General features: G+C 40.4%; 1 protein-coding gene across 1 annotated transcript in view; it reads left to right on the top strand.

Annotated features, from left to right (window-relative positions):
- LOC124775779 (esterase FE4-like) overlaps window positions 1-26239 on the top strand; it is an 85146-nt gene that overhangs the window by 33179 nt on the left and 25728 nt on the right. The window contains exons 5-6 of the mRNA XM_047250608.1: window positions 664-849; window positions 20310-20509. Of these exons, the coding sequence (XP_047106564.1) occupies window positions 664-849; window positions 20310-20509 (386 nt within the window). The remainder of the gene's footprint in view (window positions 1-663; window positions 850-20309; window positions 20510-26239) is intronic.

The raw sequence follows: 26239 nt of genomic DNA, 5'->3' as shown, positions 1-26239 counted from the left end.
TAGGCGCTGCTCATGCATGGTTGTTTAGATCTTTGGGCTGTTTGGTGACATCTCTGAACAGTCAAAGGGACTGTAACTGTGATACAATATCCACAGTCAACGTCTATCTTCAGAAGTTCTGGGAACGTGGGTGATGCAGAACTTTCTCGATATATATAAATCTTTTTTCATCTAACAGATACAGTCACAAGTTAACTGAGCACTACTGAATAACTCCATCACCTACCATACTTCAACTAACAATGTATCCGACTGCGCAGAGGCAAAGACTGTGCCACAACAATACCAAAGATTGCTTAACAGCAACATGACTTTCTTTCTGACGTGTACATCGATAAAGAAAAATTAAAATGATATGACCACCTACATATGTTGTATCGTTGCAGTGATCTATAGCTTGTAATAATAGCGAATGCAACTGTTTACATTGTATGGAATGGAATGTAATTTAGTCTTTCGGTTCCGTTTCGATTCATGTAAAATTTTGGCTGTGTAACGTCAGCCGAGAAGCTTAAATAAACTGTAACCACAAAGCATAATTACAGATTTTGGATTCTGAGTGTGCGTTAATAAGTTTAACTCGTCGTTTGATGTACTTACGCTATACATGAATTCAGGCGTTTCCCCTTGCATTATTGAAGTTACAAGGAAAATGTTCCTTAGGTTTCTTAAGCACCAATGATGAAGTCGTCCCTGGGAACATGGGCCTTAAGGATCAAGTGGAGGCCCTTCGCTGGGTACAGAGGAACATAGCAGCGTTTGGTGGTGACCCAGACAAAGTCACTATCTTCGGCCAAAGTGCTGGAGGGGCTTCCATTCATTACCACGTCCTATCTCCAATGAGCAAAGGTAAGTGAACTGAAGATTTTAATATTCTATGAAAATAATAATTTCATTTCAGATCGAAAGTTTCAGATGCGTCCAGGAGATCCGATGCCCAGAAAAGAAATAATGTCTCACTAATTACATTTAGAGGGAGATCACAACATCAAGGAGTCACCTTCAATGAATATGAAATTTTCAACTCATAGCACTAATTGACAAAAATTGATCATTTGAAAACTATTATTTAGCTCTCGGCAAAATGCTAATGACGTGGTTGTGGCTGTCTGAAACATTCACCACGCTAAAACGTTAATGGGCCATTTCTTTAAAACTCTTAACTCTCACAATTTGCATCGTGAAAGTTTGAAATTTGTCTCAGAAGTGCCTAAAACCTCCCTCTGTAATGCTAAAAAGGTGTGCCGCTCTGAGACGTCACCCACGGGGTCGGCGACGCTTCAGATAGCAAGGTGTCAACACATACAGTGAGAAAGGCCAGAGTTCAGATGTAGGTGATAGAGATAGAAGCCGTTGTCATACAGGATGCACATAATTGTACTTTGGCTTACACAATGTTGGCAGGCCACTTCGCTGGAGCTGGTACTAGGGTTCGTCTCTCAATCTTGTAGCTCCCAATCCTCCAAATCTGGTGTACGCATAGTCAGCCGCCTCCCTGCATGTTCGTCTGTCAGAAAGGACCCATGATCACCCAAGCGCTTTTTTTTTTCGTTATTGTGATTTTGATACCCATACAACAGGTAGGCTGGCAACAGCACATAACGCCGCTCTTCAGCCCAAGAGTTAACAATGATAAAACAGAAGACACATGAGTTTGAACAATCGGCGAGTAAAAAAACAGTAGACACAGTAACATAAAAAACATGAAGTGGTTCACACTCGATGATAATCCACACGACAAACTGTTGAAACAACGCACAAACACTGATGATAGCGATGGCACATGTGAACGATGGAGCGTGACGATGAACACTAAACACAAAACGCGATGGCACACATGAGAAGTGGATGGCGATGATCTCCGGCGCGCGAATGTCCACGTAATGTGTGGGAGTCTGGGGACATGCCAAGAGGGGAAGGAGGGTGAGGGGGAGGGAGAGGGGAGGGCAAAGATGACAATGGCAGGGGAGATGGGAGGAGGAGTAGAGGGACGGGGGTAGGGGAAACCTAGGGGGGGGGGAGTGGAGAGAAAGGGAGGAGAGAAGGAAGGAGGAGAGAAGGGAGGGAGGGTGCCCAAAGGAACAAACACAGGAAGAGGAAGGTCAAAGTTGGTAGGAGGGGTAGATGGAATGGAGGAGGGCATCATCAGGGAGGGGGAACTGGCGGAAGCCACCTTGGGAGAGGGTAAGGAGGGTGGAGAGATGGAGAGCAGATGGGACGTGGGAATACAGGCGCGGCAGCGGGCGGGGGTGGGAGAGGATGGGTGAGACCAGTGGGTGAGGAGGATCGAGTTTACGGGAGGTGTAGAGGATCTGTATCCATTCGAGGAAAAGGAGGAGGTGGGGAACGGAATTTGGTCATACAGGATCTGTGTGGGGGGGGGGAGACAGATGCGATAGGCGAGGCGGAGAGCATGGCGTTCAAGGATATGAAGGGATTTCTAAAAGGTAGGGGGGGGCGGATATCCAGGCAGGTTGGGCGTAACAGAGGATAGGGTGGATGAGGGATTTATAGGTGTGGAGTATGGTGGAGGGGTCCAGACCCCACGTACGGACAGAAAGGAGCTTGAGGAGACGGAGTCGGGAGCGTGCCTCGGCTTGGATTGTCCAGAGACGGGAGGTCCAGGAGAGGCGATGATCGAGGGTGACGCCAAGGTACTTAAGGGTGGGGGTGAGGGCGAGAGGACGGCTATAGATGGTTGGATAGAAATCAAGGAGGCGGAAGGAAGGGGTGGTTTTGCCTACAATGATCGCCTGGGTTTTGGAGGGATTGACCTTAAGTAACCACCAGTTGCACCAAGCGGTGAACTGGTCAAGGTGGGATTGGAGAAGGTGTTGGGAACGCTGCAGTGTGGGGGCAAGGGCAAGGAAGGCAGTGTCATCGGCAAACTGGAGAAGGTGGACGGGGGGTGATGCTGGCGGCATGTCAGCCGTTTACACACACAAGCGACCAAAAAGGGCTTGAAATATGCTGTGATGTGGCTGGTTGCTGTGAGGGTATTTGTTTTGGTATGGCTGTGCTGCCTCTCGACCGTTTCCATCTGCTTGGCCATACACAAACACCATTTCGGATTGGTCTCAGCATGAATACCAGTTCCTTCTGCTACTTACAGTAGGCTTAGTCAATCACACAGCCTGCATCACACAAGGAACACACGGCACATGGTCAGAGGAACTTTCATTCGTCAGCGCCATCTACCGTGGTAACGATGCATTTGCGGACACCTGTTCATATGGCCTTTTACCTCCATCTCCAGTCGGGAATCCGTCCCTGCAGTTTACCTGTTGCATGGGGGCTTATTTAAATTTATGTGATTGAAAATACTTTTGTAACTGTCTGTCCGATTACGTAAGTCTCGTAAACGGTTGGCCCTGACTAGTATTATTACGCTATCTGACTGCAACAAACAATGTAAGAAGATTTTCGTAAACACAGTTAATTAATTAAGTCCCCAGCAACTATAAAACCTACAAAACCAATAAGCACAAAAGTAACTGTTCTGTATGTGGCAGTGTGACTCAACGCCCACATCTGGCACGGTTCTCTTCCAACAAGACAAGAATTTTTAAATACCAACTATACTGACGTGACAAAGAAATTTAGAAAAACTACAATTACGCAAAAAAAATCACAATTACAGTCTAATCCAAGAACACAAGCCAGATGCTTTGTTGACTGAACCTGTAGTGACACATTATTTCAGATACACAACTAATAAAGAAACATTATAAATTTTACCTTCATATATATTGACGAAATGCACTCATTACAATAACATCTGCTATCTCTCCCATCAAATAACTGCATAAGACATGGAACAACACTCTTTACTACAACATCTTGCTCCAACTTCACGACAACCACGAGCTCTGCCCACGCACACACTGCTACGAGCTCTCAACAACCACTGACTTCCACAATCTCATAACAAGCACTGTGGAGGCGGCTTAATAGTACTCTTTGGCGCACTCTCTGGCGCAGTGGCACAGTGTAGCCACCTTTCATATGCCCCTCCTCCACAGGCCAGAATTTGATGGTATTTTCGCCAGCATTGGTGGTGAAAATACCACCAAATTCGTCCACAAAAATACAGACAAAAATAAAAGATAATATTAATACCTAAACATCACATAATTAGTTAAAAATTTTGGCTTTGCACTGACCTTTCACTAACCTAATGTATGAAATACAGTAAGCAATACAACTTCTTTTCATACATGTGACTTTACATAATAGTTTACAATATACAAAAAATCAGTTTATGCAAATGTTCACATAAAATGCCTTCAATGATTAGTTTATACAAAAAAGAACACCAACAGGTAACATCTTTTCAGTAGAAGCAGTCCATCAGTTGCACCCAGTAAAGTTTAGCAGGTACACCCAGCAACAAGTCACATTAATTCAGTAGAAACAGTTCATCAGTGGCACCCAGCAATGTTAAGCAGGTGCAGACACCAACAAGTGACATCATTTCAGTAGAAGCAGTCCATCAGTTGCACTCAGTAAGGTTTAGCAGGTACACCCAGCACAAGTCACATTAGTTCAGTAGAGGCAATCCATCAGAGGTACCCAGCAATGTTGAGTAGGTGCAGACACCAACAAGTGACATCATTTCAGTAGAAGCAGTCCATCAGAGGCACCCAGCAATGTTGAGTAGGTGCAGACAGCAACAAGTGACTTCATTTCAGTAAAAACAGTTCATCAGTTGCACCCAGCAATGTTGAGCAGGTGCAAACAGCAACAAGTGACTTCATTTCAGTAGAAACAGTTCATCAGTTGCACTCAGCAATGTTGAGTTGGTGCAGACAGCAACAAGTGACTTCATTTCAGTAAAAACAGTTCATCAGTTGCACCCTGCAATGTTGAGTAGGTGCAGACACCAACAAGTGACATCATTTCAGCAGAAACAGTTCATCAGTTGCACCCAGCAATGTTGAGCAGGTGCAGACACCAACAAGTGACACCATTTCAGTAGAAGCAGTCCATTAGTGGCATCAGCAATGTTGATCAGGTGCACACAGCAACAGGGGACATCTTTTCAGTAGAAGCAGTCCATCAGTGGCACCCAGCAATATTGAGTAGGTGCAGACAGCAAAAAGTCACATCTCTCAGCAGAAGCAGTTCCAAAAAATTCACCAGCACTGATCACACTGTTTATCAGAGTTTATGAGCAGAAATTAAACATGTCCTAGTGTCACACATCATGTTGAAAAGTGCAGGTATCAGTTCAGAATATTTATCTTCACTAATCAGACAGTTCAGGCATGAACAATAGTTTGAATGCACATACAAATGCTTTTACAGTAAGATACAAATCATAACAAACACACAAATGATATCAGATAATTATCCTATTAACTATTACAATACACAAATACCAGTAAACCTATAATATTTATGGGTGTCAGTGCAAGCCACTATAAACAAATAAATAATATTTACGAGATAGGTGCGTAGGATTAGTAAAGGAAAACACACAGAACACACTCACTCATCTTTCATTCACATTAAGTACTACTGTGTAATTGAATAGTGTTAACTGTGTAAATGTAATTCTGTCAAAATCTGATGTTCATCATGTGTATCAAGTAGTAGTGGCAGCAATGTATAACAGTCAATAATAGTTAGGTCAACGTCATAGTCATCATGTCAAGACGAATGTTTGCCAAGCCAGATCAAAATGTACTGTTGTTGAACAACTGTCAGTGAGCCACGATATGCAATTACTTCCTCTCTCCAAAAAAAAAAAGCATATACTGCTTAGTTATTTAACAAAGTGTGTGTATAGACTATCTTCCTTCTACTTTAGTGTTCTAGTCCGCTCTCTTCATCCTCCTTGTTCCATAAGACCAACAAAAAAAAAATATATGCTCCTCACTTACTTTACCTCTTATACACCAAAACTCCAATAATCATCTGCATCACATAATCTCAATGATACCTCAATAATACCTCTTCAATACGTCTTATCATCAATATCATTTACCTTACCTCTTGTCCACAAACAACTTCATATACTCTCAATACCTATAATAATACATCGATAAATATAAACCTCAGCACCAATATCATTTCACTTCAATAACAACTCTTTCCTCTAGTCAGTCTCCTCGAACAAGAACAGATAAAATCCTAATGCAACTTCAATTCAGCATCCCATACAATCCGAAGACACAGTGTCCACACACAACCTCTGTGTAATCCATCTGACCCAAATTTTCTACTCATTATAAATTATAAACAAAGAAATGCATACATGACCTCTAACAGACTTAGTTCGAATAACTCTCAGTAATTAAGTACGATTACGGAGTGTGAATGATCATAATATTTCACAGTGTGTACACCACTTCAAGAATTATGGCAAACAGAAGCAAACATGTGGAGTATTTCTTGTGTCAAGTGTCACTTCCTATTTCAATTGCTTACGAAAAATGCAGTCTAATAATTGTTAATGGTCTAAATCTCGTAATGGTATGTCATGTCGTTAGCTTCCTTCCTATTAGCATAAATTTATACAGCTTCCATAAAACCTCAGCTCATGTGACTTCAATGACTCTCTTGTACTAATGTCGTTCGTCGAATTATAGCAGTTAATTTTCTTATCTTAAAAATATATGGCACTGAGCGTAAGCAAAACTTGCAATAGCGAGTAAATATACCAGTAGAGAACAAAATGTCAACAAGTGGATGCAGCACAATTCCTACAACGAGGCTCTGCCAACCGAACAATCTATAATTAATACCACAGTGTAACCTAAACTCTATGTTTATACACAGTATATCAGCATTTCTATACACCAAATTAAAGAGCAGTTATGGCAACAAAACAGAAATGTGTAAATATGTAATCCATACAAAAAGCAGCAAACTTATATCTTACGTAATAAACAAGTCATTAGCATCATATCAGCCTAAGCAAATAAATGTTCATATGTCATCTTAACAAGTAAACATGGAGGCGCAAGCAGATAAATCACAAAGTATAACTTACATACCTAAACACATCAGCACAATAAATCAGGTTACAATTATAATTTAAATAAATAAGCACAGCAGACACATAATAAGAAAATATGACATCAGTGAAAAAGCAGTGCAGCCAAGCGATGCATAATATATACAAGTTACAACCCAGTTCATTAATCAATAATTGTCAAAATCAGTAAATGTATACAAGCATGTCGCTTCACAAGTAAATTCATAGAACATGAAATTAGCACAAAGTATGAATCACGTAATCGCGAGCAGCAAATTACGTCTAAAGTACGTACCTAAGTGGAAAGAGGTTACCTGTAAAATGAACTCAATTAATAGTTACCTTTTTTTTTAGTTTATTACTTTCTTCTTCGAAATTACATTCTTCCTGAAATTTTCTCGATAGCAAGTCGTCTTAACGTCGGACACGCACAGAATTTACCTGAAGGTCTTAAATATTTTATACAACCGTATCCTGCAAAATACTGAATGTTAATAACACAATTCAACAAGTCCTTATAGCTTATACTGAATTTAGTCGGAGAAATTAAACTGTGTGTTTGTTTACGGCTGTCAGTGCATTCGCACTGAGCGCTCGATCAGCTGTAGCCGCGTGACGTAGGAAGCAATTGTTCGCGGTCAGCGACTGCCTTGTGCGGCGCGCAGACTTGACTGTTGCTTTGAGTATATGCCGCCGCCAAAACACAGCGCGGTATCCTTGTACTCTCCGCATGTTTACATGTAGCTGTTAGTTTCTCACAAGTATGTCATTCCACAAAAATTTTAACGTTTGATATATGATGTATTCCTTTAGAGCGTCGAGATTTAAGAGTTTCTACTTCAACAGTGTTATCATGTATAATTTTGCGAACCCTATATGGACCGTTATAAAGCAGAAAAAATTTGCGACACAAGCCCTTTCCTTTGTGAGACAAACGGTGGGACTTAATTAATACCTTCTGACCAACTGACAAGATTTTTGAACGACCAGGACGTTTGGCTGATTTCTCTCTTCTAGCAGCCGCAGATGCAATATTTCGTAGAGCCAGGTTGACAACTTCAGAATGCCGCAGTTTCCGTGAAGGCGGAAAAGGAACGATTTCAGAAATGCGATTTGTTGGTACTTTATTTTTTAATATCAATAGAGGCGGTAAAGAAGTTGAGTCATTAGGAAGTTCATTCAGAATGTTTTGAAAAATATGAAGATACTGATCCCAAGTTCTGTGATTCTGATGACAATAAAGACGACACAATTTATTGATTTCCTTCATCCATCTCTCTGAAGCGTTCGATTGAGGGTGAAAAAGTGAAATGAAAATTGGTTTAATTTTACGACGCTGTAGAGTACGAAGCCAAATTTTAGAACGAAACTGTGATCCATTATCTGATATAACCTTATCAACGTGACCAACTTCTTTAAGAAAATGTTTGATGAAAGCGTTAGATACTGAACGAGCTGTTGCTTTGCGTAAAGGTGTAAAACACACATATTTTGACGTCAACTCCACTGCTACGAAAATGTACGCAAAACCATTAGTAGATCGAACCACTGGACCAAACAAATCGACTGCAGCCATCTCCTTTAATTTCGCTGGAATGATGGGAAACAACGGTGCTCTGTGAGAAATCGTTGGAGGCTTAGCCATTTGACATAATTTGCATTTGGCAAGAACAGATCGAATACGTTTTTCCATATTACTGAAGTAACAATTTTCTCGTAATTTATGAAAGCATTTTCGGGGACCAAAGTGTGCATAACTGAGATGCGTATACCAAATCAATTTATTGACCCACTCATCAGGAATACAAACTAACCAAACGGAGTTGTCGACCGATTTTCGTTTAAAAAGAATGTCATTGCGAACTAAATAATGCTGTCTAATCGCCACGCTTTCCTTTCTCCTCCACTTCTCCTTAATGTCCTTCCAGATTGGATCCGTATTTTGCTCCTTAGCGATGTCCTGGAGCGAAGACGAAATAAAGTTCTCAAAAGCAACACCTTGAATATACATCAAACAAAAATTGTTTTCCTTGCAGTCCTCTTCAGCACTTTGTTTCAAACCCATAGGTGCACGTGATAAAGCATCGGCAACAATATTTGAAGAACCCTGTATGTAAACAATACTAAAGTCAAATTCCTGTAGGTACAGCGCCCATCGTGACAATCTGCCATGATTTAATTTCGTTGACATAAGAAATTCCAGAGCTCGATGATCGGTGTAAACCTTAGTATGTCTGCCAAACAAAAATGTGCGAAATTTTGTGAAAGCCCAAACAACCGCCAAAGCTTCAAGTTCAGTAATCGAATAATTCTTTTCTGATTTAGAAAGAACACGACTTCCAAATGCAATCGTCTTCTGTACTACAACGCCGTTTTCTTCTATCTCTTGAAATAAATGTGCACCTAGGCCCTTGTATGATGAGTCCGTTGCTAAACAAAATTCTTTAGATAAATCCGGATGTGAAAGAAGTGGAGCAGCAACTAAAGCATCACGAAGCTGTTCAAATTCTGACTGAGCTTCCTCATCCCAACACCAATTAGATTTCTTTCCAGATAGTTCACATAAACGAGGTGTGGCCAAATCGTCCAATTTAACAAAGCGTCTAAGAAAATTACAGACACCAAGGAAACTACGAACATCACGTTTTGTGGTAGGAACAGCATAATTACGAATAGCGTCTAGTTTCTCTGGATCAGGAAGAATACCTTCTGTAGAAATAATGTGACCGAGAAATTTCACCTGAGAACGACCAAATTCAGATTTTTCCAAGTTCACTGTCATGCCAACTTTTGCAAAGATACGTAATAATGAGTCCAAAATTTTGTTGTGCTCACTCCAAGAACGTTTAGCAATAAGAATGTCGTCAACATAGGAAGTAATGTTGTCACGAAGATAAACAGGTAAAATTGCATTTAAACTACGAATGAATGCTGCTGAAGATACAGTAAGTCCAAACGGTAATTTCCGAAATTGGTAACAGTTACCAAAAGCTAAAAAGGCAGTATATTTTCTACAGTCAGGGTGGAGTTCTATTTGCCAAAAACTTGCGCGCATATCAATCGTGGATAAAACTTTAATTCCATGGAAATGTTGAAGAAGTTCATCTAAATTTTGTGGGCGGTCAGTTTCAGGAATGATGATGTTATTTATCTGTCTGGAATCCAGAACCAAACGAATTGACCCATCCTTTTTAAGAACAACGTGTAATGGGCTAGTATAAGGACTGACTGCAGGCTCAATAATGCCCTGATCTAACATGTACTGAAGTTCATTCTTAACCTTGTCTCTGTAAGCCAAAGGAATAGCGTACGTTTTTCCGCGAAATGGTGTGTGTTCTTTTACTTTAAATAAATATTGTAAGCCTTGTATAGTTCCTGTGTGATGACTAAACACTGTAGCATGTGAAGTTAAAATGTGGTGCAGCTCTTCTCTTGCAACGTCATCTGGCACTTCAGCTTTCTTAACCTTTTCGTTAATTAATTCTTCGCTATTAATTATATCATCCATCGCGTCTCTGTATCTGTTGTCATTATCATGAATAAACACATTGTCGTCATAATGCTCAACGAAAACATCAGAAGTAAGAAACCTTAAACATTTTGTATCTGACTCAGATCTTGTTAAACACTCGAAAAATTTTAAACATTTCGGCATTCCAGCAACAGTCAAATTTACACTTCCTTCTTTAAAGTTCAAAATTGCCTTATGTGCGTTAAGAAACTCCATACCTAATATAATTTGTGTACTGAGTAATGGAACAATAATAAAATTAGCAGAAAATTCGTATCCTTGACAAATGAAATTTAAATTGGTCTGTTGTTTGACCTCCACACTTTTTCCAGAAATCGCACCTCGAATTGTAGTTTTAGAAATAGGTAACACAGGACAAGCGATAGTTCTTACACATACACGAAAAACTGATTCACTAATGACATTCAATGGGCTCCCAGAATCTAATACTGCAGTGAACTTATTCTTACCCACACATACTTCAATAACAGGGTGTAAAAATGCGTCTACATTATTTTCCTTTTCATCTAACAGAATGTCTCTCATGTCTTCCAGGCGTACGTAGTGTAAAGTCGTAGTGTCATTACTTTCTGAACCGTCTATATTGCTGCCAGAAGCCGAAGCTGCAAGTCATTGTCGATTGTTTGCGTCACGTCTTTGAGTATTCGCGTCATTTCGCGGATCCATTTCTACGATTTGCACTTGTCTCTCTGAAATTCTGTCACGTGGAGGATGCCAATTAGGTCCCTCCTGTCTGTTAGATACAAATTCTTGGTTGTGTCTGTTATTAAAATTTCTGTTTTCCTGTCTGTCTGCATAACTACTTCTTGTGTAATTTCGACTGTCATCTCTGAAATTATTATTGTATCTACTACCCTGATTATTTCTGTAGTAAGAATTTCTATTACTGTATGAATGATTTCTGTCCTGATGATACCGATTACTGTTTCCGTATGATTGATCATTCCGATACGAATTACCGTTGTTATAGTTGTCTGTGTAATTTCTGTTAGAACGTCTGTTATTGTCATAGGGCTGGTATCTATTGTCGTGTCTGTTACGTCTGTCATTCTCAAAATTACCCATATAACGCCCGTTCCGACCACTATCACTTTTCTCTGAAAATCTATTGTAATTACTGTTACTGAAAAAGTTACAAGAGGTCCCGTCGTCGTTGTCATACTCCAGTTCTTGCAACAAAGTCTTAAAAGTCTCAATGTCATCTTTACATCTTCCGGCCAAAGCAATTTGTCTTATGGATTGTGGCAGCTTAGTTAAACAAATGCGAATTAATTCAGTCGGGCTATACGGGTTGGACAAGAACTGATTCTTTCGAATCATGTCTTCAAAGTACTCTGCCGGCGTGCGGAACTCAGACTGTTTAAAATTACGCTGCATAATCAGACTATGTTTGACTCTGTCTTGTGTGTTTTCGGACCAATATGCCGATAGAAATGCATGATAAAAATCATTTAGATTATTACAATCTCTAATGAGTGCACGCATCCGCGTCGCCGGTTCGTTTTCTAAATATCCACACATGAATTCCAGTTTGTGACTTAGTGGCCAATTTGGTGGAAGTGCGTACATAAATTGATCTAACCATGCACATGGATGTATGTCATTCTTAGAATTGCGGAAGATCTTAAATTTCCGGACAGTCAAAAAGTGTTTATAGTCAAAGTTTTCGCCTCGTGGCGACAAAGACCTACCGCGTCTGTCCCAGTCCGAATGCCGATTATTGTAAAGTTCGCGCGCCTGGCGCTCTCTTGTTGCATCCCGTAAATGAAACAAATTATTTTCTTCAAACCCTTCTGCTACCTGTGATTCCAAATTTCTTCTGCTATCTTTTCCTACAATTTCCCCTTCGATCTGCTTGACTTGCTTTCGTAATGCCTCAAATTCCCTTTTCACGCGTTCATTAAATTTTCCCTGATTTTCAACATGCTTATTTATGTTCTGGTATTCTTCGGTTTCTGCAAATGGTAATGGAGCTGTATCATCCGAATCTCTGTCCCCATGTAAACTAAGATTTGTCAGTTTATCTGAAATTTCCTCAACTCTTTCCGATAAGTCACCTAATTGTTCTTTCTGTTTATTTACGTCTTCCGTAAGTGTCGCGACTCGGGTTTCAGTATTGTCACATTTGGTAGTTAAGTGTTCACACTGTTGCGTTAAGTTATTTATTCTGTCATTTGGTACGGATTCCTCGATTCTTTCAAATATTTCTTTCTTATCGTTTGTACGTTGTAAATTTAACTCTGAAAATTTTTGTACTATCACGCGATCTCTTTCTTCCTGTTCTCTATCCTGTTCCCTTTGTCTGATTTCTACTGCAATTAATCTATTATTGTGAGCATTCAAAATCGGTTGCACTTCTTCTCTGATTTCTTTCTTTAATTCATCTTTCATATTTTTGAAACATGTTCCTATTCGTGAATCTATCCGAGTTTCCATTGTTCCCATCCGTGTTTCCATTGTTCCTATCTCTGTTTTAATTGTTCCCATCTGTGATCCCAGTGAGTCTAACTTTGTTCCCATATCAGTTTTAATAGTTCCTATTTGTTTTTCCATATCTGTTTTTAATTCAGATCGTAACTGTGATCCCACATTTAATATAGCACTCATCAACTGCTCCATAGTAACTGTTTCAAAATTCTTTTCACCCCTCACATTTCCCACAAAACCAGCTTCCTTCTGCATGGCTGTAAAGCTATCTGTGTTCGATACTATTCCAGAATCTTCTATCGTTAATCTCGGATTCTGTGGATTATCTGATTGCGAAAAATTTTGAAATGGTTCCGGACTATTTTCCCGACTTATTACATTGTTTTCCACTTCATTATCCACCATACTGTTTTCCTCTGTTGGCGAGTTCGCCATGTCAACAATTTCGTTATTCTCACTATTCATCATTTTTGCCTTTTTCATAGATCGCGTAATCATTTACAAAATACACAAAAAATTCGTCACTGTTCGAAAATTACACACAATGCCTCCTTATCTCCAACAATACTATTCACATGAAATGTCTCCCTCAGACACGATCAATCGAACAATTGAAATAATTGCACTAATTTGTCAAACGCGTGTACAAGGCAATAAAAATTAAATTTTGAAAAATACCATTAGAAGAATGCCAATTACCAAATCTGCACATGCAAAATAGACTACAATTAATAAACTACAAATCACTACAACAATACTACAGTCTACAATTTTCACAATCAGAAGAATCCAAGGGACGATCCGAAGCAGCGGTCGCCACGTGCATGGGGGCTTAATTAAATATATAAGATTGAAAATGATTTTTAATTTTTTAGTAACTGTCTGTCCGATTACGTAAGTCTCGTAAACGGTTGGCCCTGACTAGTATTATTACGCTATCTGACTGCAACAAACAATGTAAGAAGATTTTCGTAAACACAGTTAATTAATTAAGTCCCCAGCAACTATAAAACCTACAAAACCAATAAGCACAAAAGTAACTGTTCTGTATGTGGCAGTGTGACTCAACGCCCACATCTGGCACGGTTCTCTTCCAACAAGACAAGAATTTTTAAATACCAACTATACTGACGTGACAAAGAAATTTAGAAAAACTACAATTACGCAAAAAAAATCACAATTACAGTCTAATCCAAGAACACAAGCCAGATGCTTTGTTGACTGAACCTGTAGTGACACATTATTTCAGATACACAACTAATAAAGAAACATTATAAATTTTACCTTCATATATATTGACGAAATGCACTCATTACAATAACATCTGCTATCTCTCCCATCAAATAACTGCATAAGACATGGAACAACACTCTTTACTACAACATCTTGCTCCAACTTCACGACAACCACGAGCTCTGCCCACGCACACACTGCTACGAGCTCTCAACAACCACTGACTTCCACAATCTCATAACAAGCACTGTGGAGGCGGCTTAATAGTACTCTTTGGCGCACTCTCTGGCGCAGTGGCACAGTGTAGCCACCTTTCACTGTTTTATTAATGTTCACTGTGTGTACAGATGGCGGTACTATAGCTTAAACTAGGTATAAAAGAACAGTGCATCGGCGGAGCTGTTATTTGTACTCAGGTGATTCACGTGAAAAGGTTTCCGATGTGATTATGGCAGCTCGACGTGAATCAGAAACTTTGCAACCCGAGTGGTACGTGGAGCTAGAAGCATGGGGCATCCCATGTCCAGATCGACAGTGTCAAGAGGGCGCCGAAAATAACAAATTTTAGGCATTAACTCTCTCCACGGCCAGTGCAGTGGCTGACAGCTTTCACTTAAGGGGATACGGAATCGGATTTTGGGTTAAAAAATCGAATTTTTTTTTATTGGCGTATTATATTCTGCCATGTTTCCTCTTTAAAATGACGTATCATACATAGCTCTACTACAATTATAACTATTTTATTTTTATATATTTGTGAGATCGGGTATTGCGCTTTAGTTATACACGTCTCTCGTGGCTGACCATGAACTTTTTGGCAGTACCTTTAAAGTGACATGAATTCAAATATCCCGGTTTCCAGCGACTATTTATACACTAGTTGCCCGAAAATGTTTCTCTCTGGTTTCCTCAAGTTACTCTTTGACTTTGTGGCGGGACTGTTTTGTAAACAGTGTGATATAAGAAAGTAGTTGTTGTTGAGTTATTTCGTATTTAGTGCTTCATTTTTCGCAGTGAAAATGCCTAGAGCTAAAGCAAAAGTATTTAAAAAGCGTGTGAACTGGCAAAAGAAAAGAAATAATGATTCATTAGCAAAGCAAAGCAGTTCATCATCATCACTGTTGGAAAATGTGAATCCACTTATTACTGATTTGCCGAACGAACTTACACCAAATGAAAACAGTGCTTCTCATAAAAAACTAAGAGATTTGGAAGAGAAATATAATTTACTTGATAGAGGGAATGAAGTTTTTGAACTCATTGATACGAATATATTGTGTGAAGCTCTTGAAAACAGTTTGTGCTGCAAAAAATGTCATGGAAACGTTTCTCTGAAAGTAGAATCCCATGTTGGCCTGGCTGCCCAGTTTAATTTAATATGCAGTGTTTGTAAATACAGCTGTAAGTTTCCAAGTTCGGTTTCAGTAACTGTAAATAATGGATACAAGAAAACTGAACTTTATAGTGTAAATATTAGGTTAGTTTATGGATTGCGAGCAATTGGTAAGGGCAAAGCAGCTGGTGATATGCTATGTGGTGTTCTAAATCTTCCAAGTGCACCTTCAAAGTTTGAAGCTTACAATTATGTAGTAGGATCTGCAGTTGAAGATGTAGCACAGAAGTCAATGCAGGTTGCTGTGGAAGAAGCAGTGGAAGAAAATGACGGCAGTCGTGACCTCACAGTGGCGTTTGATGGCACGTGGCAGAAAAGGGGCCACACCTCCAACAATGGTGTTGTAACAGCAACTAGTGTTGATACTGGCAAGGTTATTGATGTTGCAATAATGTCTAAATACTGTAGGTGCACAGGCAGGCTGAAAAATGAACACAGTGATGACTGTATTGCTAATTATTATGGTAGTAGTGGTGGCATGGAGGTTGCTGGGGTGAAGAAAATTTTTCATCGCTCTTCACAGTGGTATAATGTTCGCTATGTCAAATATCTGGGAGATGGTGACTCTAAAGCATTCAAAGAAGTTTTGGAAAGCAAACCATATGGGAACAGTGAAAATATAAGCAAACTTGAATGTATAGGACATGTGCAGAAGAGAATGGGTGCCAGGCTGAGAAGGTTAAAATCAGTTATGAAAGGGAAAAAACTAGATGATGGGAAAACCTTGGATGGCAGAGGAAGATTGACTGATTCCATAATAGACCACATTCAGAACTGCTATGGCCTTGCAATCAGGCAAAATACAGGCAATCTTGAAGAAATGAGGAGAGCTATATGGGCTTTATATTTCCACACCGCATCCACGGATGAGCATCCACAACATGGTTTGTGCCCCAAAGGTGAAAACAGCTGGTGTAAATACAATAGGGGACTAACAACAGAAGAGAAATACATTCACCACCACCGTCTACCATCAGCCATCATGGCAGAAATAAAGCCCATTTTCAGAGATCTGGCTGACAGAAGTCTTCTGATGAAATGTCTTCACGGAAAAACGCAGAACCCCAACGAGTCCTTGAATAGTGTGATATGGCATCGTCTCCCAAAAACAGTGTTTGTCGGAATTAATACACTACATTTTGGTGTGTATGATGCTGTGGCAACCTTCAATCTTGGAAATATAACTAAATGCCAGGTCCTTCAAAAGTTGGGTATGTGTGTTGGTTCCCGTACGGTACGTGCTATGTTCTTTTTAGATCAGCACAGACTAAGGCATGCTGATAATATAATCAAGACATTAGTGAAAAAAGCAAGACAGGTGCAGAGGGGTGCCAAAAGAAGACTTGAAGATGATTATGAAGACTGTGAAGGGGGTATTAGCTACGGATCAGGAATGTTTTAATCTTCTTTCTCCGTTTCCCGTAAGTTTACTTTTTACTTCATCTAGGAACATTATCTCAGGTACTGGTCAACCTAGAAGTCAGAAATTTTTATGACGTAGTGACATAGGTCCCTATTACATACTGAAACAACGATTTTTTAATTACTTGATTTACAAAAGACTTAGGGGTGATAGTCTAGTAAAAAGCGATGGAAAAAATTTACTTAAAAATAAATGTACAATATCTCTGTAAGAAAATACTTTGACAATAAACTGTTGTTTCAGTATTGTTGTAACATATGAATGCACATACAGTAAAATTTTTACCTCTCTGTCTCCAGTAGTTTGTGAGAAAATGTTCCCTATAGTAGGCATATATTAACATTGCGGGGATAGGTGATTCCGTATCCCCTTAACGACCAAGAGCAGCGGCGTTTGCGTAGAGTTGTCAGAGCTAACGGACAAGCAACACTGCGTGAAATAGCCACAGAACTCAGTGTGGGACGTACGACGAACGTACCCGTTAGGACAGTGCGGCGAAGTATGGCGTTAATAGGCTATGGCAGAAGTCGACCGACGCGAGAGCCTTTGCTAAATGCACGATCTCGCCTGTAGCGGCTCTCCTGAGCTCATGACCATATCGTTTGGGCCCAAGACGAATCTTATACGGTGACGTTGATCCGATGAGTCAGTATTTCGGTTGGTAAGAGCTGATGGTGGGGTTCGAGTGTGGCGCAGACGCGACGAAGCTACGGACCCAAGTTGTCAAAAAGGCATTGTGGAAGCTAGTCGTGGCACCATAATGGTGGAGATGATATTGTTCGTCTACTTGGCGACCATTTGCAACCATTCATGGACTTCATGTTCCCAAACACACAGTTGTTTGCGATTGGTTTTAAGAACATTCTGAAGAATTCGAGCGAATTATTTGGCCGCCCAGATCGCGCGACATGAATCCCATCGAACGTTTATGGGACATAACCGAGAGGTCAGTTCACGAACAAAATCCTGCATCGACAACACTTTCGAAATTATGGGCGACTATACAGGCAGCACTTCCGAAGACATACTGAGTACCTGTGACGTCGAGTTGCTGCACTACAACGGGCAAAATGAACTCCGACACGATGTTACTAGGTATCCCATGCCCTTGATCGCCTGAGTGTTACTCGGTTTCCAGCGATTGTTGGATTTTGCTTATAGTCCTGTAATCATGTCAGTAGCTTTCGACTTCGTTATTATGTCCTTGTTTCTTAAGTCAATCATCTATTTCCTGTCTGATGATGCGTGTGCAGCTTAATTCTCAATGTCGATTCGAGTTTTGCCTCATACTCATCATGTGCCACCTGTGTGCACAATTCTTGTCCAGAGAATGTGTCCCTCGTAGTAAGCTATCTGTGGAGGAAAGCTGTAGAAAGCAAGTCGACGCCTCAGCCACTAGACGCTATAGTTCAACGTCCATTACCTGCAGCCTGCATACTGTCAAAGCCACTCGATGCCATCTTCTAAAGCTGATCCAAGACGTTGGTAAAGTCGCCGATTCTTACATATCCCACCTGCGCCGTGTCTGCTCAGCGACTCTGAGAGCATTTGTTAATGACGTTCTTGTCTTCATTTATTGTTTTAATAAATTAATTTTCTTGATAACTTTTGTGTTCACCTCTCAGTTAATTCGGTGCTCAATGCATGTTACCTTTAGGAGTAACTTGGTTTGATCGATAATGATGAGACCTGTTGGTTTGATTCACAGTGATGAGACCTGGCGACCAGGTAAGAAGAATATTAAATTTTATCAAATTTGTTTTTTGTATTTTCTGTCTTCTAACATCCAGGGTGGGGCATATTTGCACACTACCACATTGCGTCGGCCAACACATGGTTAAGAATCACGCGGGTTACCAATTTTTGTTTCAGATTAGTACAGATAAAACATGTCCACGCTCCAAAAATACGTAATCTCTGCTGGTATGTGTAGTGTTTTAAGCCATCAGCCTTAAGCACCGTAGAGCTATGCACATAATTAAAATATTACTATTTCTTGCTGAGTACCTGATGTTACCCAAGTATGTATTTATTCCAATATTCATTTAGTCCATCTCCTCCTTCACCTTCTCTTTGTTCATCTCCACCACTCCCTCTCTCTGTCCACTTCCTACACACTGCACTCTTGGTCTATTTCCTCCTTTCCGATCTATTTGTGCATCTCCTCCTCTTCCCTTTCTCTGTCCATCTCCTCCACTCCTCACTCTCTGTCCGTTTCCCCCTCGCCCTCCATCTATCCATCTCGTCCTCCCAGCTATCTGTGCCTATTTCTTCCTTCTCCATCGCTGTTTTCCATCTCATCCTCCCCCTTCTCTCTCCATGTTACCACGCTCATCCCAATAGGAGGCTAGTAGTTCTTATCCCTACAGTATTTATTTCGAAATTCAAAATAACATATGCACCAAATTCGATTATAATCATTCATGGCCATTAGGATGAGTATTTTACCGTGGCTTTGCCTACCAACGTGCATGTCAAACATATTTCACACGTATCTGTACAAATATTTCACCTGCATCTCTATCGAATTTCGTCCTGCACTTTCACTTTCACGCAGCTCAATATTGATAACGCCATATGTTCTGGACTATGTGCTGTACACTTATATAATTCTGCACGCTCATCCAGTGGTGTACCTGTATGTGGCTACTGTCTGCGTAATTTGTTGTGAGTAGAATTAGTAGTTAAGAAGTAGTAAAATAAAACGTCATACATCATGCAGCAGTTTTTCACACATCTCACTGGTCATGTCTTCCTGTCTCCAGAGCTGTGTGTCGTACAACGACATAATTTTTGTGGTACATTCTGTGGTTTATGTAAATACTGTCTGCCAAATGTGTCGTGAATACAGTTACTAGTAAAGAAGTAACAAATCAATTTTACTGCATGAATGGCGAAAATGTAGTAAGCCATAAACTTTTTTTCTTTCATCATTCTGTGGAGGAAAAGATTCGTAAAGGTACTAAGTTACGTGTAATGTTTGTTACAAGTCTTTAAGGGTTCTCCTACTGCAAAACTGGATTACAATAGCATGGATATTCGCAAGTTGTGGGCTGCACTGCTTTTTCACCCTTTCCCATTTGATACACAGGTGGTTCTTACTCCCACAGCAATGATTTCCAGGTAATAAGTGATATGTGCACCAAGTTTGAATGAAATCGGTCCAGTGATTTAGAGGGAGATGTGGAACGTACATACATATATGTACGTCCATTTTTGGTAATATGTATGGATGTATATTCATCTGAAAACTGATTGGGTGTTCCCGATAGTCTTTCGTCAATATTTTTATCATTCACGACCTTTCATTACCTTTCAGGTCTATTTAAGAATGCAATAGCAATGAGCGGATCGGCACTGAGCCCTTGGGCATTCTCTAGAAATGCAACCGATAGAGCAGTACGGTTTGCGGAAACTCTAGGATATACAGGGACAAGTTCCAGTGATCTTGTAAATTTTCTGAAGACAGTGGATCCAAATACACTAGTTCTGGACGCATCCAGTGCGTTATCTGACGAGGTATGTATTTGGCTTGCTTTTGATTATTTACTTCAATACAGTATTCTCTTAGCTTTGGAGTCTTACACTATAATGAATTGCTGTGTAACTAATAGCAATGATTATTTTTTAATGTATTAACTTTCGGGAGGCGTCCATACAGCCACATCAACACTGGAAACGCTACGCTCCCAGTTTCTTTTGACAATTAAGAATATGCATTAGCATATGTCGTACCCTGGTACGAAGTTACATGAGCTTAACAAAGGGCACACTCCAACATAAAACAAATTTTATATCTACTGTATACTGAAATGAGTAAAAGTAACAACTTGCAAGGGTTTTCCATTGAAACAGTAAAACAGAAATTCTATATTACAGATACAGAAACATGTTATAGAAAAACTATAGCGCAAAATCAGAACTATGTTAGAGGTAAATGTAGTTTGGTGTTATTTCTTAAGGTACTATTTACATTATGCTCCATATCTGGGGTGCTTACCACACTTTTTAGCTGGTATCATAATATATGTTATATTAATATATAAAGTTATGCAGTACTAACATTTCCCACTGTAAACGAAACTGTTGGTGTGAAGCGGATTTTTTTTTTCGTTAATCTGAAATAATGAGGTCCCCCACTGAACTAAATGTCATAACCTCTCTGAACAGGCAGTAGGAATATTTAATTTCTTCATTAATTTGTTTGTTAGTTAGTTGTTCTATTTTCCGTGAATCATTTCCTTTAATATGAATGTTGTAGAATGAGTCATTTTACATTCACGTTACATAATAATATGTAAATATTGCTACACACTGGTCCTTTACTTTTTTTACCGTTGTGAGTTAATAATTCCGATCAATCACCTTTTATACACCACAAAACCAAAAATTTTTCTGTGGAATAGAAGAGGTTGTCAAGGAGAAACTTTTTTCTTTTCATTTACGTTTGCTACCTGTCAGATATTTTATAACAATGGCTAACTGATCACAAATTATGGTAGCACCACTGTGTAGCCGTGCTTGTGGAGTAATGAAAGCCATTTTTTTCTTCTGGTATTGTAATTATGTACATCATTGTTCTTTTGAATTCCTGTGGATGATTTACAACAAACTTCACGAGGGAATAAATGTACTGTGAAGCGGTAGTCAAAATGCCTGACTCCTTAAGCAGATTTCTGTAAGATGATCGTGGGTGAGCACAACATTTTAGTACACCACGTTTTCGAGCACTCAACACTTTCGTTCTTCAGATTGGGTTACGCAGGAAATTATTCAGTTGAGATTATTGGATGAAAATACACAAAATAAGCCGATTTACCGTTTTCTCTCCTCAAGATTTGCAATGATTCGACGTGCAAATGTGGCTGAACTATGTTCTCTTAGGAACTCGAAGATGTATTTTTTCGAGTTCAATATCTGATAAGAATGACATCCAAAACTTTTGACGTTTCCGCCCTATTATTATTTTCTCATCAATGTTACACTAATGATTCGTGAAGTAACCTTGCATGAGCAGAACTCAATATATTGTGTATTTTGATATTGAGAGTGACACAATTCGTAGAAAACCACTCAATAATACTTTTAAGAATACTTTTTACCATTTCTTCTGTTGTTGATTGTATGTATGCATTGACTACAATACTAGCGTCATCCGCAAATGGAACTAGTTTTGCTTACATACAACAGAAACGGTAGTAGGCCTAATACTGAGCTGAGAATCTCCCCTACTTACATTGGTTGCATTACTAAGTAGAACTTTATACATTCTTTTGGTTGTATACCACGTTACCCATTGGTATGCAATATAATCGAGTCCATGAAACCTCAGTTTCTCCCGGAGAATATTGCCATTCACACAGTTAATGCCTGATTATTTCGACGCAAAAGTAGAACCTTAATGAACGGGCGGCGTACTGCAGAAGCAACAGTTCTGTGAAGGAACTGACTACTGACATAATGAAGAATGTTTTCACTTTGTTGACCCGATACATTTTTTTTCAGAAGTTTTACTAATGCTGACAGAGAATCATTTCAAGTACTGCAAGTTTTTCCTTTAGGTGGTGTGGATTATTAGCTTTCTGTGGTATTCCCTTAAAACTAAAGTGGTAGCTATTCCCAAAGATGTTAATGCTAAATAGAACCACCACAGCTGTAAATTGCTTTTGTTGACTATCACCAGGTGTATATGAATTGTAATCTAAAACAATAGTTGTAGCGTACTGCTTTAAACAATCAAAACTTTTAAAGATTCAAATTTCGAAAAAAGCAGATGAAATGATTAGAAAGTACCATACGTAGCGGTGGTGGTATGTCATGTCCATTCCCAAACAATTAGTAGGCAAACATCTACCATAGGTGGACCGTCATAATTAGCTTCTCAAATTGTGGTTGCAAACAGTCCCTACTTTCAAGCGCGGCCCGGGAAAAGCCTCTTGTCCCAAAATTGTCACGGGGAGTGCATGCAGTTTACAAAAATAAAGCCACCATAGGAGTTTACGTGAAAGTCACACGCTAGACCAAAGTTGTACTAAATACGACCGTGCACTGAAAAAAGAAAATCAACTATTAACACTATACCACTATACACGAGAAAATGACGGTAACATCCAAAGAATGTTCGCCTTAACAAGCAAATAAGAAAAAGTAGCATTATTAATAATAGAAAAAGTGCAACTAAGCAGCAGACACATGACGCGTAATGTATAAATAATAGCATGAGCCAAAGACTGCGATGCATAAAATATGACAAAATCTGCATCAAATAGAAGAAAAAAATGACACGCTGTGAACCCTTGAAATTACACGGTAAAATATTTAAGAGATTAAAAACATTTTAAACAGTTTCAATTTTTTTAAAAACTCTCATGTTATGACAAATAAAAACAAAAATTCTTTACAATAATCAACCATCCGATAGCAAAAATGGAATACAGGACGCAGATTAAGGAGCTGTGTCAGGGCTAAGATATAGGAGCAGGGAAGACATCCGAACCGACTATTGAAAGCATTGTTTACCACGTAAATGTTGTAGAGTGGTTGGGGATGTCCCAGGAATAAAAATTTATGCTAGTCCCAAAGAATTTCCGTCTTTTTGTTCCATCCGTGGTAGTTTAAAGATATCAGCGGATACAATGCAGTCTGCGATGCAAATGTGGTTTCTGAGCAAAGAAGACGTGTTTAAAAACTACTGTGCGCCAATATAAACAGCCATAGGTGTTAGTCACATTACGATTAGTAAAAACTCTGTCAATTATCATCCGCAGTCATCCCAACAGAAAGGAATAATCGGGTAATTCGTTTGATAACATATATATTTTAGAGGAATATCTGCAAAAATTATATATGTGGTACCCATAAACTGCCCGCTGAAATGGAAAAAGGTGAAGAGACATTTATACTGTAATTAATTCAAAAAATTATTAATGAATACTCTTCGGCTAATAAATAAAATTCTGTGGACAACTCCGGAGAGGTATTATAGTTTTATGCCTATTCACAAATTCATCATCCATGGAAGCAACGGTGTCTTCAGTCTTGGCTGTAATTCTATCAACTTTTCTTGCTATTAAAAACACGTTTCGCTCAATACTTGAAAAAGATTTATCTGAAATCTAACACCCTGTCCAGTTACAAAAATACACTCCTGGAAATGGAAAAAAGAACACATTGACACCGGTGTGTCAGACCCACCATACTTGCTCCGGACACTGCGAGAGGGCTGTACAAGCAATGATCACACGCACGGCACAGCGGACACACCAGCAACCGTGGTGTTGGCCGTCGAATGGCGCTAGCTGCGCAGCATTTGTGCACCGCCGCCGTCAGTGTCAGCCAGTTTGCCGTGGCATACGGAGCTCCATCGCAGTCTTTAACACTGGTAGCATGCCGCGACAGCGTGGACGTGAACCGTATGTGCAGCTGACGGACTTTGAGCGAGGGCGTATAGTGGGCATGCGGGAGGCCGGGTGGACGTACCGCCGAATTGCTCAACACGTGCGGCGTGAGGTCTCCACAGTACATCGATGTTGTCGCCAGTGGTCGGCGGAAGGTGCACGTGCCCGTCGACCTGGGACCGGACCGCAGCGACGCACGGATGCACGCCAAGACCGTAGGATCCTACGCAGTGCCGTAGGGGACCGCACCGCCACTTCCCAGCAGATTAGGGACACTGTTGCTCCTGGGGTATCGGCGAGGACCATTCGCAACCGTCTCCATGAAGCTGGGCTACGGTCCCGCACACCGTTAGGCCGTCTTCCGCTCACGCCCCAACATCGTGCAGCCCGCCTCCAGTGGTGTCGCGACAGGCGTGAATGGAGGGACGAATGGAGACGTGTCGTCTTCAGCGATGAGAGTCGCTTCTGCCTTGGTGCCAATGATGGTCGTATGCGTGTTTGGCGCCGTGCAGGTGAGCGCCACAATCAGGACTGCATACGACCGAGGCACACAGGGCCAACACCCGGCATCATGGTGTGGGGAGCGATCTCTTACACTGGCCGTACACCACTGGTGATCGTCGAGGGGACACTGAATAGTGCACGGTACATCCAAACCGTCATCGAACCCATCGTTCTACCATTCCTAGACCGGCAAGGGAACTTGCTGTTCCAACAGGACAATGCACGTCCGCATGTATCCCGTGCCACCCAACGTGCTCTAGAAGGTGTAAGTCAACTACCCTGGCTAGCAAGATCTCCGGATCTGTCCCCCATTGAGCATGTTTGGGACTGGATGAAGCGTCGTCTCACGCGGTCTGCACGTCCAGCACGAACGCTGGTCCAACTGAGGCGCCAGGTGGAAATGGCATGACAAGCCGTTCCACAGGACTACATCCAGCATCTCTACGATCGTTTCCATGGGAGAATAGCAGCCTGCATTGCTGCGAAAGGTGGATATACACTGTACTAGTGCCGACATTGTGCACGCTCTGTTGCCTGTGTCTATGTGCCTATGGTTCTGTCAGTGTGATCATGTGATGTATCTGACCCCAGGAATGTGTCAATAAAGTTTCCCCTTCCTGGGACAATGAATTCACGGTGTTCTTATTTCAATTTCCAGGAGTGTACTTTTGGCTATATTTTTTTAATAATCAGTGGTGTAGCCATGGAATGAAAGTGTATGATAGTTAACTTAGGCAGAGCGCTTGATTCTTTTGTAGATGCAATAACAAAAGAACCAGACAGACGAAAGATTCCAGCTGTTTCTGGTACTGCGCCCCAGTGTCATACAAAAAGAAACTGCAAACGAAACATTAATGAAGAAATTTATGAAGGTGACATTTAGTAACATGTTCATTAATAACAGCGAATTTCTGCTACAGTCACAGGGCAGCTGACGATAATTTTCGCGTTGTATCTATCGGCGCAACAAATGTGGCAGATTACCAACTACACTGTAAAATACAGCCGCTCTTCCGTTGGTGTACAACGGCGCTTTCGCTGTTTTCACACTGTAGCTGCCTTCTGAACTGTGTTTCATCTTCGAAAGGGCTACCTTCTCGTTCGGACACCAAAACCAAACAAGCTATCATTCTAATCCGCCGTACCTCCTCAGCTTTGGCACAGAGAGTACCATCAGGTTCAGAAGAAAAGGATTGTCTTCAAGTGGCTCCCTCGAAGCACGCCACTTGCGACTGAAACAATGAGTCTTTTATAGCCGCACTTCATGATAAGAAACGTGCCGGCACAGTATCTCTTCGTCATTTGCCCTATCCACTTAATTTTCAGCATTCTTCTGAAGCACCACACT

The sequence above is a fragment of the Schistocerca piceifrons genome, chromosome 2 (genome assembly GCF_021461385.2).
Source record: "Schistocerca piceifrons isolate TAMUIC-IGC-003096 chromosome 2, iqSchPice1.1, whole genome shotgun sequence".
NCBI lineage: Eukaryota > Metazoa > Arthropoda > Insecta > Orthoptera > Acrididae > Schistocerca > Schistocerca piceifrons.
This window is presented reverse-complemented; position numbering and strand designations above follow the sequence as displayed.